Raw genomic sequence first — 15,644 nt, 5'->3', positions numbered from 1 at the left:
ATTTTCATAGGTTTTTGATATTTTCACCATCTGACTTGCAATAGTTTTACAAGAGCATTTCAAATCCATTGGGCAATTTGACAGTTCAGCATATTCTAGTTTTTCCAGTGTTGGCCTTTTAATCCTGTGAAAACACCGAGGAACTATAAGTAAACAGCACTAAAACAGAGCAATGTCTCCACCTACACTCCCTTCAAGCACATTTTCTACTAAGTAAAGAATGCCCCCAAGTACAGTGAGGTATTTAGCTGGTTTGTTTCTCAGACTGGGGGATTGTATATAACGGGGTTTCCGAGGGGCTGGTATTAGAAGCACAGCTTTTCTTGATCCAGATTCACGACCTGGACTTGGGTATGCAGGGGACAATTTCAAAATTTACACATGGCACTAAAATTGGAAGTATTGTGAACTGTGAAAAGTGGTAGACACCTTGATGGAATGGACAGAAGCAAGGCAGATTAAATTTAATGCAGAGAAATGTCATTTATGCATTTTGGTAGGAAGAACGAGGAGAAACAATATAAAACCAAGGGTACAATCTAAAGAGATGCAAAAGATGTTTTATAAGCACAGTCTGGTGAAAGTGACAAGGTGGGTTGAGAAAGTGGTTAATAAGCGCACAGGATCATGGGATTTGCAAATCGAGGCATGGAGTCAAAAAAGTAAGCAAGCTTCGGTGAACCTGTATAAAACACTGCTTCAGCCTTTACTGGAGTACTGTGTCCAATTCTGGAACCACACTTTTAGGAAGAAGGTGAAGACATACTTCCTCGCAAAAAGATTCAACTAAAAAACATCTTTTTCAGCAAAAAAACATTGCTATGTCACAGGGAAGCAGTTAAGCATCTGGTTCATGAGTATTCACTTTTTCTCTCCAACTAGGAGCTGAAAAGTTAAAAACTTCAATTGGGGTAAATATAATGGGCAATGAATTAATAAGAATATAAACAAGAACATATCTTTTTTTGATCTTGAGGCATTAATTAAAATTAATTGTTGAGACAAAGTACTGACTAGATTTGTTCGAGGGAACAGAGGATTTTTTTTAGAATTACAGAAGGACACCTGATATCCATTACTTGCAATTCCTGCACTTCACATGTCATGGAGGACCACATGGGTATAAAGTGTCTACAGTTTTGTCAGCTTGGACTTAGGATTTCAATGGCAGATGGAGTCACTGGATCATCACAAAGGTGGCACGGTGGCTCAGTGGTTAGCACTGCTGCCTCACAGTGCCAGGGACCCAGGTTCATTTCCAGCCTTGGGGTCACTGTCTGTGTGGAGTTTGCACGTTCTCCCTGTGTCTGCGTGGGTTTCCTTTGGGTGTTCCGATTTCCTCCCACAGTCTAAAGATGTGCCGGTTAGGTGGCTTGGCCGTGCTAAATTGCCTCTTTAGTGTCCAAAGATGTGTAGATTGGGGTATTAGTCATGTTACATGCTCGGGGATAGGGTGGTGGAGAGGGCCTGGGTAGGATGCTCTTTCAGAGAGTCAGTGCAGACTCGATGGGCTGAATGGCCTCTTTCTGCTCTGTAGGGATTCTATGATTAGAGAGGATACAGAAAAGATTTACGAGGATGGCTCTACGGATGAGGAATTTCAGTTACATGGATAGATTGGAGAAGTTGGGACTGTTCTCCTTGCAGAGTGAAGGTTCCTTGCAGAATGAAGGTTGAGAGAAGATTTGATGGTGGTGTTCAAAATTGGCAGAAGGGCCCAGAGCCAGAAGACACCGACTTGAGATGAAAGACTTGGGTTGAAAGAGATCAAGGGATATGGGGGGGAAGGTGGGATCAGGATATTGAATTTGATGATTAGCCATGATCAAAATGAATGTCGGAGCAGGTTCAAAGGGCCGACTGGCCTACTCCTGCTTCTAGTTTCTATGAAAGACAACATGAGGGTTTTTCTACCAGCAGTTGGAATCTAGAATACACTTCCTGATAGTGTGGGTTCAATTGTGGATTTAAAAAGGAATTGCATAATTATCTGAATACAAATACAATTGCAGATTTATGGTGAAAATGCAGGTGAGTAGGATCAACATGGTTGCTCTTGCAGATTTCCAAAATGGACATGACTGGCCAAATGGCCTCCTTTTGTGCTGTAACCATGCTATGTTTCTGTGATATAAATGCAAGTTTTTCTTTCTTTCAATATAATCTTTTCATTGCAGGTAATAAACACACCAAAATAAGTGGCTTCAGCCCACACCTCCAATGACTGTACCAACTCCAAAAATGTCAATGCCCAACAGCTTGCCAATGGAGGCGTGCAACAGTTATGGCTGTCTGTAGCCGGAGTAGTGAGAGGAGTGCTCCTGCCTGTCTTCACACAGGTAAGAAAATCACCTTTGTTATTGCGGGTCCCTATGAATCTTTGTGACCAAGGTTGAATAACTTGTTGATACTTTGGGTTTGAGAGAGATTTCAGAAGCCACACAATTCCAGTATAAAACTGCTTGCTGTTAATTCTGTCTCTGATGTGGAAACATAAAATTCTTGGACTACGTTTTGTCATGGGACTGTCCGATTGCTTTCTTGGAAAACAAACCTATCTCAAAGACTGAAACTAAATTCTATTTTTGATGTAATATGTAAGCTAGTAAAGAAACAGGAATGGAAATATTGACATTTTCCTTGGTAGCCTGACCTGCTTTCTCGAAAAACTTTTTACAGAACCTGGGTGTCAAAGCACAACACGTACAAATTCAACAGAAATGTTCGACACAGAACCACCCTTCCCTCCAAACCAAGAGCAACTTGCTGCATCACTTTTCAGCCAGACCCACTGAAATAGCCTTTTAAAATCATTTGAGGAGGGGCCATAAATATAAGATCGTCACCCTTAACCTTCTTGGGAATTCAGGAGAAACCTCTTTACCAAAAGAGCGGTGAGAACGTGGAACTTGCTGCCACAAAGCACGTAACCAAGATGTCTTTGAGCGGAACTTAGACATGTATGTGAAGGAGGGAGAAAAGAACAAGATATGCTAATGGGGTTAGTTGGGTTGCAGCATAAATGCCAGAGTGGGCCAATAGGATTCTGTGAAATTTTCTCCCCTGCCCCGCCCTCTGTCTGCCATCTTTCTCTGCTGCCTCGCAGCGCCAGGGACTCGGGTTCGATTCCCAACTTGAGTCACTGTCTGTGTGGTGTTTGCACATTCTCCCCTTGTCTGCGTGGGTTTTCTCCAGTTTCCTCCCACAGTCCAAAGATGTGTGGGTTAGGTGGATTGGCCATGCTAAGTTGCCCCTTAGTGTCAGGGGGACTAGCTAGGGTAAATATATGGGGTTATGGGGAAATGGGCCTGGGTGGGACTGTGGTCAGTGCAGACTTGATGGGCCGAATGGCCTCCTTCTGCACTGTTGGATTCTATGATTCTAGTTGAAAGTGGAGTTTGGTGATTCTTGAGACCTGTGAAACATTCATGCTATGCTGCCACCGTGACCAAGCGAGCTGTGTTGTTTACACATTGGGTTGTTTAACTGAAACTAGTGTTCTTCCTTGAGTGAAGGATTTGCAAAAGTAAATTTTGGAAAAATATATGTGGCAGAATTTAATGCAATCTACTGAAGTCGGATTTGGGGTGGGAACGGCCATAAAATTGCATGCGAGTGGGCAAGTCAGAATCACAATGGCAGATACTAACAGTGGAAATGCATATCTGGCGGGAAAACAGTGGGGCAGTGAACCTGGCAGGAAGATCATGACGATTGTTAAACAGACAGTTAAGAGACATTTTCAAGATGCTGAAGGCAGTTAAATACATCATCTGGGGTGAAGGAAGTGGTGAGGAAGGATCACGGGCCACCAGATCCCTGACCTGCGAAAGCTGGTTGTGTTGAAGGAAGGCTACAAGGTGGAAGGTCAAGCATTTTGCACAAGAGGACAGCAGGGTCATGGGGGTGGAGGGGTGGCCAGGGGGTGGAGGAGCTGATACAGGCTGAGGGGCATAGATTGGCATTTTAAATGCAAGCTGCCAGGGAAAGGTCTAAACTAAAATAAAATAAATGGCAATCAGACATCCAGTATTGTTGGACGTATGACTGGTAGAGGAGCAATACTAAGCTTGGGATTGGCAGGCACGAGATGCACCATTATCGGAGAGATCGGAGCAGCGAATGGGCCCACGCCACCACCTAACTGGACATGTCTGGTGCATCATTTCCCCTCATTGGCCAGCCACTATGCGATCAAGGTCGGACAGCCCCTCAGGAATCGCACCCAACTCTGGGTCCATCAGTGGGACCCAAATCGCCTGAGTTAAATTCTACCCCTGGATAACGATGACACAGGAAGGCTTTTCATAAATCTAGATATTTTAAATGTATAAATATTCAGAGACAGCTTTGATCTTTGTGGTTAAAAAGCATTTTAGGAACTTGATAGTTTGACAAATTCCTGATATGGCAGAAAAGAAACAAAAGCAAAGTTGCGTCAGCAAAGTCCCCTCACATTTTTCATTTGAATAGTTGCAATGTTGATATCCAGTGGGAAGAACAGGAAGCAGATTGTTCCTAACCATGAACATTTTTGCAATTCCAAAGTGAAATCTCGGGCTGAATTTTTGTCTTTGGGGTCAGCACTCTGATGTCAGGAGCACTAAGTCCTGCACTCGCACTGTGTCAGTGCCTGATGCCCAACATTTTCAAGAATTTGGCCAATTAGTTGGTCATGTCTGCCGTCCTCTTTGGGGTGGCGGGTGGGCTCCTCAGTTTGGAGAGCCAGGAGGCCATCCAACATTAACAGATCGGCAACCCTAGTGACAGAGGTGGAAGCTTCTGGAGCAGGTGGGAGTACATGAGGACTGTGCCAGACCCAGTCGTCAGCCACAAATGAGGCTCATAAGAAAGCCAGAGGGTTAGGGCTTTCGGACACCAGGGGGAACACTGCCTCCCAACATAGTAACAGGCAATGCTGAGATTATGAATGGTGTTCGGAACAAAGCCTTCCAAAGAAGCTTGGAACCTCCAGTTCTTGTGTCTCTCCACCCGGCCACTGGGAGGCTGCCACAATTTCACGAACAGCCTCCTGATGAGTAGAATACCCCATGCACCAGATTGGAAATCCAGTCAGGATTGTGAGAGTACTCTTTATTTGGATGGAATTGGTTTCCTCCCATATTTGGGCAGGTTGCCAGTATGTAGGACCCACTGACTCTTCCAAAATGGAGACTGACAGGGCCGCATCAGAGAGCCAACATGCCACTTGGGAATGTGAAATTGAAGCCTTGCCCACCTCCCATTCCATTTCCTCCTCAGCCAAATACAAATTAAATCCAATGTTTCAAAACTTGAGCTGCGAATTAACGTTGTTACAAATGTGTAGTACTATAGCACTTTGAGCAATTTGAACCACCAATCTTTTTTGAAAGAAAAATTATGCATTGTGTGGGGTGTTTTCCTGAAGGCAGTTATGTAAATACAGGGGGCAAATTTCTGGGGCCACTAGCCCCAGCCGGGATTCCTGATGACCTGTTGAATCGGGGTGAATGCCAAGTTGCGAGTTTCGCCGGGCATCAAATCCATTGCGAGTTTACTGGCCCGCCATGCCTGGCCAGATCAGGTTCTCGTCCAGAGCAGGCAAGAACCTGATTAGAACTGATTTAAATGTATTTGAATACAATTAGCAGCCTGGAAGCCTGATTTAATGGCCTGATTCAATTCAAAGGCACATGGGCGTGAGTCCTGTTCCTGACAAATGGGGACCAGGTGCTGTAGACTGCCAGGCGGGGCAACAATTGCCTCCAACTGTGCCCATGGGCTCCTCTGCAGGTGGCGGGGGGACCCTCAAGGGACCTGGGGATTGGGAGCGGTATGGACTGGGGGAAGGGGTTGACCTCTTGCCTCTCCCTGGGAGGAGGCTCTTGGAGCTGGACTTCTCCTTGCTGCCCTGGAGAATGTGGAAATCACTGTTGGGATGGTGATTTCAGGCACCTTTCTGGTAAAATTCATTATTTTCTGTGTTCTGTAACATCTTTGAAGTGGCCTGGTCTTATTAATATCCATGCCCCCTGAACAGCTGGAAGCTGTCAAAATCACAGCAGCACTGTATTCTACAATAGGGATCACCATTGGTTGATTTCATAAGCCCCAGGTCTCTTTTGAAGTGCTTTGACTAAGAGGATCTTTCAATTTCACTCGGGAGATCCCCCATTTCCAGTTTGAGTGAGCCCCAGCAGCCCTGAAACCTCTTAGAACTGCTTTGATTGACAGCTCCAGAGCAGTCAAAGAGGGGATTAACTGAGGTTTGTTTACACAATGAACTGATGGTCCATTAGCTGCTAAAAGCTTTTCTGACAGCTCCAGAGCAGATTAAACAGTTCATTGTTGATACAATCGGTTCACGCTCCATTAAGCCTGAAGTGCTTCCTCTTTTCACCACAACTTTTCTGACTGGCCTCTTTTTTTTAAACAATTTTTTTTTTCCTAGTCTCTGACCTTTTCTAGAAAGCTGATACGTCTTTCTAATACATTTTTTGATTGGCTTTTTTTCCCTTGCCTGCAAATCTTCTCACTGAACCCATAATCTCCATATTATCACTTTTTTGTCTTACTGTTTTATTTTGTCTCTACTAAGCTTCAAGATTGGGTAAGCTGGTGTTTTTTATCTTTGAGATAGAGGAGGATGAGTAAAGATTTAATTCAAGTACATAAAATAATGAGGGGGCCTTGACAAGAGTGGAAATGGCAGGACCAATTCGTAAAAGCACAGGAGTGACCAGGGGGCATAAATTAAAAGTGATAGGCTGAAGGATTTAAGAAGAGTTTAGGGGAAATTATTTTAACCAGAGAGTTGAGGTGAGGAGGGGGGGGGGGTGGATGTGGGTAGAGGCAGAAAGCTTCTAAAACATTCAGTGCATGGCTATCCATTAGAAATACCATGATCCACGGGGCTGAAAAATGAATCTCTTTCAGCCGGCAGACATCTGATGGGCTGAATGGCTGCCTCCTCTGTCATTATTTTCTATAAATCTATAGCCAATCTCCTCACTTCATTTAGTCAAACCCTCCGAGTTATTTGGATGTCTTATTTAACTAATGTCAATGGTCCTTCTGCCATTGACATTTGAGATGAGGATACAGAATGTTGTCCATTTGAACATTTGCTCATTTGGTATTTCATTGGGTCCTAGAAGTTTCACAAGTCTGACTTTTGTTGTGGCTACCTTGGATTTGAAATTGACCTTGGAGTTATGACAATACCACACTTAGCAAGCATGCCAGATCCTACACATGAAAACTGTTAATTAGGGCACCATACTCTTTCTACACAATTTTACTTTCTCCTCATCAATGTTCACCATCTTGAAAACTGTTAATATAACTGTTATTAATATTTGAATGTAATTTATTGGCACTCTGGGACATCATGAGGCCATGATAAGGTGCTGTGTAAGAACGGAAATCTTTTTATGATGGTTTTCTCATCATTTACAGCATCTATGAGTGAGAGCTTGGGCAGCTGGTCATTAGGAAGTATGCAAGGGCTGGTATTGGGGTAACTCTCCCTTCCTGTGTGGGCAGTGTTTGTCTTCCAGCGATTAGATGAGATTGGAAACTTGAGGCATTATGGCCGGAATTTTAACCACCCGCCTGCCACGGGAATCAGAGCGGGCGAGAGGCAGGCAATGGGGAGGTCTGTTGAGCTTGGGTGGGATTTTACGGTTTTGGGATGAGCGAGGCCATAAAATCCCACCCTACATGTACTAATCTATATCTCTCTGCTTTATTGTATATAAGCTGAAAACCCTGAGTGTACTGTGCCACCCTGATGCTCCTGCATTGGGTACAATTTCAGAACTACACCTCATTCTGTTATCATGGTATGTGTGAAAGATAGAACCAGGGAGTTGCAATTGTCATGGGAAATCTACAAGTTTAATTCAGTTATATCACATTTTAAATGGACATTGTGGGCGGCACGGTAGCACAGTGGTTAGCACTGCTGCTTCACAGCTCCAGGGACCTGGGTTCGATTCCCGGCTTGGGTCACTGTCTGTGTGGAGTTTGCACATTCTCCTCGTGTCTGCGTGGGTTTTCTCCGGGTGCTCCGGTTTCCTCCCACAGTCCAAAGATGTGCGGGTTAGGTTGATTGGCAGTGCTAAAATTGCCCCTTAGTGTCCTGAGATGCGTAGGTTAGAGGGATTAGCAGGTAAATATGTAGGGATATGGGGGTAGGGCCTGGGTGAGATTGTGGTCGGTGCAGACTCGATGGGCCAAATGGCCTCTTTCTGCACTGTAGGGATTCTATGATTCTTGTGTGGAACATCTAATTAGTCTTATAATGAACTACATTTTTGGGGAGAGTTCAGTTACAGGCTTCAGTGATTTTTCTTCTGGGTTCTTGAGACTGTCGGAGGTAAATCCACAGTTTTAACTCTCAAAGATTGGTCTAAAAAAAAATCAAACATGAAATGCTTCCTGCGTTAATGTGAGACTAGGTTATTCTTCCATCAGTTATTCAGAAAGAAGCAAAAGCAGGAAGTGTTATTGAATGTCAGCTGAACAGCTGATTGTTGATTCAAGACCCTCGCGCCTGGCGTGTTTGGCCTGGTGTGATTCACATGGGGGCGGTTTTTTGAGTTTTAAAATGGTTGAATCCCACCTCTGTAGCACTGCCAGCGCCAGAGGGAAACGCACCAAATTTTCCCGCCGGCGGCAGCACTTAGAATTCATCCAGGTGAACCGCGGTAACCGTGTTCTCACTTGGTCCCTTGTGGATCTTTCTGTCTGTCCTCACAGGAAGGCATGCCACAAACATTGACTTCTACAAGTATGTTTAATACGAGTGGCTTTAGCCATCAACTTCATCCAACCAAAGAAAACGAACATGAAAGGCTGATATTTCAAGATGGTAATCTTATCTCTGCATCTTTAGAGGCTTTGATCCAACGTCTCCTACCTACGGTCGATTATTATCCTGAAGTAAGTGTTTGTCACTTTTATTGCCTATTCAGCAAAAAAATCAACAAAGGTGATGATTTTCTTCTGTTACTGTAATTGCAAAGAAATTAGTGGCAATCTTTAAAAGATGATTTTTAAAAATCACTGCACTGTTATATCTCTGCAGAAACATAATGACATTTAAAAAACAATGCGGAAGGATGAGTGGTTTATCCTGACTCATCAATATATTATCAGTATTAATACAGATGCTCTGAAGTGAAGACCAATGATTATGGGAATTGGAGTCCTCTTCAATAGCAGATACTATATACAGTGGAGAAAAATCTTGTTTTTGACAGCAGCTATCGCAAAAGGAGCAAACCCCCACTCACTCGGCTCACACACACACGCTACTTATATTTTAAGACAGCCATTCCTTTGAATTCAGACTGTTTCCGATTGCCTTTTAATGTTTGAAATAACGCATCTTTTTTGAAAAAGTACATAGGGATTTGTGGGGCAGCACGATGGCACAGTGGTTAGCACTGCTGTCTCACAGCTCCAGGGACCCAGGTTCGATTCCCGGCTTGGGTCACTGTCTGTGTGGAACCATAGAACCATAGAAAATTACAGCTCAGAAACAGGCCTTTTGGCCCTTCTTGTCTGTGCCGAACCATTTTATGCCTAGTCCCACTGACCTGCACTTGGACCATATCCCTCCACACCCCTCTCATCCATGAACCCGTCCAAGTTTTTCTTAAATGTTAAAAGTGACCCCGCATTTACCACTTTATCCGGCAGCTCATTCCACACTCCCACCACTCTCTGCGTGAAGAAGCCCCCCCTAATATTCCCTTTAAACTTTTCTCCTTTCACCCTTAACCCATGCCCTCTGGTTTTTTTCTCCCCTAGCCTCAGCGGAAAAAGCCTGCTTGCATTCACTCTATCTATACCCATCAAAATCTTATACACCTCTATCAAATCTCCCCTCAATCTTCTACGCTCCAGGGAATAAAGTCCCAACCTATTCAATCTCTCTCTGTAACTCAGCTTCTCAAGTCCCAGCAACATCCTTGTGAACCTTCTCTGCACTCTTTCAATCTTATTTACATCCTTCCTGTAACTAGGTGACCAAAACTGTACACAATACTCCAAACTCGGCCTCACCAATGCCTTATATAACCTTACCATAACACTCCAACTTTTATACTCGATACTCCGATTTATAAAGGCCAATGTACCAAAGGCACTCTTTACGACCCTATCCACCTGTGACGTCACTTTTAGGGAATTCTGTACCTGTATTCCCAGATCCCTCTGTTCAACTGCACTCTTCAGAGTCCTACCATTTACCCTGTACGTTCTTCTTTGGTTTGTTCTTCCAAAGTGCAATATCTCACACTTGTCTGCGTTAAATTCCATTTGCCATTTTTCAGCCCATTTTTCTAGTTGGTCCAAATCCCTCTGCAAGCTTTGAAAACCTTCCTCACTGTCCACTACACCTCCAATCTTTGTATCATCAGCAAACTTGCTGATCCAATTTACCACATTATCATCCAGATCATTGATATAGATGACAAACAACAATGGACCCAACACCGATCCCTGCGGCACACCACTAGTCACAGGCCTCCACTCAGAGAAGCAATCCTCCACAACCACTCTCTGGCTTCTTCCATTGAGCCAGTGTCTTATCCAATTTACTACCTCCCCATATATACTTAGCGACTGAACCTTCCTAACTAACCTCCCATGAGGGACCTTGTCAAAGGCCTTGCTGAAATCCAGGTAGACAACATCCACCGCCTTCCCTTCATCCACTTTCCTGGTAACCTCCTCGAAAAACTCTAATAGATTGGCCAAACATGACCTACCACGCACAAAGCCATGTTGACTCTCCCTAATAAGTCCCTGTCTATCCAAATATTTGTAGATCCTATCCCTTATCACACCTTCCAATAACTTGCCCACCACCGACGTCAAACTTACTGGCCGATAATTTCCCGGATTTCTTTTGGAACCTTTTTTAAACAACGGAACAACATGAGCCACCCTCCAATCATCCGGCACCTCCCCCGTGAATACTGACATTTTAAATATGTCTGCCTGGGCACCTGCAAGTTCAACACTAGGAGTTTGCACATTCTCCCTGTGTCTGTGTGTGTTTCCTCTGGTGCCCCGGTTTCCTCCCACAGTCCAAAGATGTGCGGGTTAGGTTGATTGGCCATGCTAAATTGCCCCTTAGTGTCCGGGGATGTGTAAGTTAGAGGGATTAGCAGGGTAAATACGTGAGGTTACGGGGATTGTGGTCGTTGGAGACTCGATGGGCCAACTGGCCTCCTTGTGCACTGTAGGGATTCTATGATAACTTTGGCAGGGCTTCAAAATTTAAATTTAGTAATGAATTCATAATCTCACAGAGGGACTGTTCAATGATTGGAAAGTGTACAGAACAAGCTGAACGTTTAGACAATTAATTCAATTGCTCCTTTTGAAATGGGAAACAATAGTTCTCTACCAAGTGCTCACTCGTTTCTGAAACTTAAGCTCCTATTTTAACCTAACTTGCCGGGTAAGAGTGGGTTGTGTTCATGTCAGATGCTTATTTTATACCCCATCTGTCTTTGCTCTTTTTTGAATTCTGTGAGAGTAAAATCAGACAGGGCATAAAAATGGAAAAATCTAGCCCATTAACTCTGTTTCCCTCCATACCATGTTTCCTGAGCTGCTGAGTATTTGTAACATTTTATGCTTTTATTCCTTGCCATCCCTTTATTAGAATCTGACTTACCATAGCTCAGTTGGCTTATGTGTGATTCAGAATAATGCCAAGAGCGTAGGTTGAATTCCTGTACTGGGAGGAAGGATTGTGACCTGCCTTCTTGCCCTCTGCCCCTGAGAATTGGAAGGCAATAGCAAACCACCATTGACAAACACTGAAAAGAGGAAGAATAGCTCACGTGGAGAATCAGCAGACAATGAGCCACAGACTTTCCTTTTAGATGGAACATCCATGCCTTATCTTAACCATGCATGGTTATAATTGCTAATACAGCTGATTAAATTGACCTGTGATCTCTTTCAGTGTTCCATGCTTTTATCCATTAGTGCAACCGCCTACCACCTCAAAACCTTTACCTACCTTCCACCTCTGCAACATTCTACTTGAATCCCTATCCATTTTTTTCATTACTTCCAGATTCAATTTTTCTAATGTCCGCCTCCCCAGCCTACAGAAACTCCAACTCAAAAAACAGTAGCAGCCATGCTTGCCGCAGGTGTGAATCCCATAATGGCCACTAAATCCCGCGAAGCCAAAAACAGTTTTTACGGTGGCAAGATTTGCAAACACAATCTTCCCAAACCCTCCCTCTGATGATAGGATCAGATTCATGCCCAGGAAATGAGAGCCTGATATTTTAATATCATTAGCGGCTTTTAACGGCACTACTTCCACCCTCAACATGTCGTCCCACCCAGCTGGTGTGATGTCGCACTGGCGCAAATCACTACTGGTTTTCAAAAACTGAAACCAGTTGTGAGGAACATGCTGGGGCTGGGGGGTGCACAGAGGTAAGTATCGCCCCTGGGTGGTGATGGATATACATGAGCAGTGCTCTGTGAAGAGTGGTGGTGGGGGGCTGGCGGTGGGGGAATGCCCTGATGCCAGGTTTGGGGCCAATCATAATGAACTCGCTGGGGGCGTGGAGGTATCGCCCCCAGGTGGTGATGAACATGCCTCTGGCAGTGCCCTCGAAGAGGGGGTGGAGGAGAGCCCCGATACCTGGTTGGGGGCATCGTCTGACACTTGTGTGGTGGTTGGGGGAGGAGGGGGAAGGCAGTGTCACCCTAATGCTTGTGTAGGGGGTAACTCCAATGTTTGCGAGGGGAGGGTGCTCCTCCATGTCCATGAGGGGAAGTTAATTCTCAGCGTAGATAGAGGTGCTCTATTGGCATCCCAATCTCTCTGGAGCGGCCTTGATGGCTCGATCAGGTCCTGCCCTGCCAGAATGTCAGTGGAAACCACACTCCCAGAAAACCTGGAGTGAAAACTCAGCTATGCATCTGGAGAGATGCACGCCGGATCGCATACTGAACCCGGCACTGAGAAATTTTGGGAGAATTTGGCCCGCCTACTGCCCTAAGCGATGCTTGTTCATCATACCTGCCTTACAGAACCTCCCATTGGTTCCTCCCCAAAAGTATTAATAACAAATCATCATCCTTATTTCCAAATCTCCCAGTGTTCTCTGCACTTGCTTTCAACTCCTCCTCCTCTTTGCATCTCTGGCACTTTCCTCTCTCTCCACCACAGGTGACAGATCTTTCAGCTATCTCACTCAATTATCTGAACTCTTCCTCTCCCTTTTGTACTTTGCTATTTCTCTCTGCTTTCAAAGTCTCCTCCAGACTTATCTTTCTATTCTTGCTTTCAATCCCCCCTCCTGACTCTTCCATTATTTCTGAGTCTTTTGTTCCTCCGTGAAATGCCTTGGATGCTTACCATGTTAAAGATATCCTATAAAAGAGCCTTTTGTCTGCTTGCTCAATAACAAAATCGTAGACAACATCTGTAATGCAGTTACTTGAATATTTTCTGTCCTGTGTGGAAAGTTTAACTTACAAATGTGCATTTTTTTTCTTACAGAAAGCATATATATTTACATTCCTACTGAGTTCAAGACTATTCATCGAACCTCATGAGCTATTATCAAAAGTATGTCACATGTGTATTGAGCAGCAGAGTCTAGATGAGCCAGTGCTCGACAAGGTCAGAGTTATATTTAACTACGTGTATAGCATTTCCTTTTGACAGTAAGCTAATTGTATTATTCAAGAAAAAAATGACTGCTTCTTAACAAAAAATGGTTCTCATCGTCCACTCATTTTTCCATTGTTGCTAATTGATTTGAACTTGGTACAAACTGCTGTTAACAATAATCTGTTGTCATTTTATCTCTAACGTAATGGTGGCACAGCAGTCAGCACTGTTGCCCCTCAGCACCAGGGACCCAGGTTCGATTCTGGCCTTGGGTGACTGTGAGAAGTTTGCGCGTTCTCCCCATGTCTGCGCAGGTTTCTTCTGAGAGCTTCGATTTCCTCCCACAGTCCAAAGATGTGTAGGTTAGGTGGCATGCCCATGGTAAATGTGTGGGTTACAGGGATAGGGCATGGGGGTGGCCTGGGTATGATGCTCTTTCGGAGAGTCAGTGCAGACTCAATGGGCTGAATGGCCTCCTTCTGCACTGTAGGAATTCTGTGGCTTCTATGGTTCTTACAAAATCCTGTAAAACCTAAAGGAAATTGCTGAAGCACTGTGGTAACTACAAGTCATTAACACCAAGGATGTGAATATCCTCAGAGTAGATGTATTTTTAACCATTGAAGCTTTAGTCTGACTTCATTTGCTGCCTCTTTATCTTCCTCATATTACCCAGGGGAGAATATGCTTGTCTTGGGGAAGATGTAACAAAGATTCACTAGATTGGTTCCTAGGATGGGAGGGTTGAAATATGAGAAATTGAGTAGAAGGGGGCCTATAGTTTTGAATTTTAGGAAAATGAGAAGTAATCTCATTGAAACAGAATCACCAAATCTTTATAGTGCAGAAGGAGGCCATTTGGTCCGTCTTATTGAAAGAGCATTCTACCCAGTGGGCTGCTCCTGCCTTATCCCCATAACCTTCCACATTCTTTCTTTTCAGATAGCAATCCAATTCCCTTTTGAATGCCTTGATCAAACATGCCTTTGCCACCCTCTTAGGAAGTTAATTCCAGAGTCCAATTACCCTCTGGGAGGTTATTCTCATACCACTCTTAGTCCTTTTGCCAGTTATTTTGAATCTGTCCCCTCTAGTTCTTGATGCTGTCTTGAGTGGGAATCATTTCCCACTATTCACCCTGTCCATACTGCTCAGGATCTTGAACACTTCTATCAAATTTCCTCTCAGCCGCTTTTTCTCCAAGGAAAATAGTCCCAACTCTCCAATCAGTCCTCACAGCAACAGTCCTTTATCCCTGGAATCATTCTTATGAATCTCCTCTACTCTCTCTAATGCCTTCACATCTTTCATCAAGTATGGTGCCCAGAACTGGACGCAGTACTCCAGATGAGACCTAACTAGTGTCTTATACAAGTTCAACATGACATCCTTCCTCTTGCACTCAATGACACTATTAATAAAGCCTAAGATATTATATGCTTTATTAATTGCTCTCTCAATATGCCCTGCCATCTTCTATGACTAATGTACATATAAACTGAGGTGCACCTCCTTTAGAATGTCTCCCTTTATTGTATACTATCACTTCATATTCATCCTGCCAAATGAATCACTTCTCACTTCTCTGCATTGAACTTCATTTGCACTTGTCTGCCCAATCCACCAACATGTCCATGTCCTTTTGAGTTCAAGACTATCCTCATCACAGTTGACAACATTTCCAAACTCTGCAAATTTTGAAATCATGCCCTGCACACCACAGTTTAGGCCATTAATATATACCAGGAAGAGCGCGGGTCCCAACACTGGGTAACGTCATGACAAAACTTCCTCCAATCTTAAAAAAATAACCATTTGTCACAACTCTCTGTTTCCATCACTCAGCCAATTTTGTATTCGTGTGTCTCCTTTTTTATCCCATGAGCTAGAGTTTTACTTACAAGTCTGTTGTGACACTTTATCAAATGCCTTTTGAAAATTCATATACACCACATCAACAGCATTGCTCTTATCAACCTTGTAACCAGAGTGC

The 15,644-nt window shown here is 43.9% G+C and overlaps 1 protein-coding gene across 3 annotated transcripts in view; it reads left to right on the top strand.

The window, feature by feature from the left end:
- The window catches only part of LOC144505479 (ras-GEF domain-containing family member 1C-like), a 140,352-nt gene that overhangs the window by 79,591 nt on the left and 45,117 nt on the right, over window positions 1–15,644 (top strand). For all 3 annotated transcript variants that reach the window (XM_078231596.1, XM_078231594.1, XM_078231597.1), the window contains exons 2-4: window positions 2,178–2,339; window positions 8,746–8,928; window positions 13,538–13,660. In XM_078231596.1, coding sequence (XP_078087722.1) covers window positions 8,752–8,928; window positions 13,538–13,660 — 300 coding nt within the window. In that variant the 5' untranslated portion in view covers window positions 2,178–2,339; window positions 8,746–8,751. The remainder of the gene's footprint in view (window positions 1–2,177; window positions 2,340–8,745; window positions 8,929–13,537; window positions 13,661–15,644) is intronic.

This window comes from Mustelus asterias, chromosome 16 (genome assembly GCF_964213995.1).
Source record: "Mustelus asterias chromosome 16, sMusAst1.hap1.1, whole genome shotgun sequence".
Taxonomy (NCBI): Eukaryota; Metazoa; Chordata; class Chondrichthyes; order Carcharhiniformes; family Triakidae; genus Mustelus; species Mustelus asterias.
This window is presented reverse-complemented; position numbering and strand designations above follow the sequence as displayed.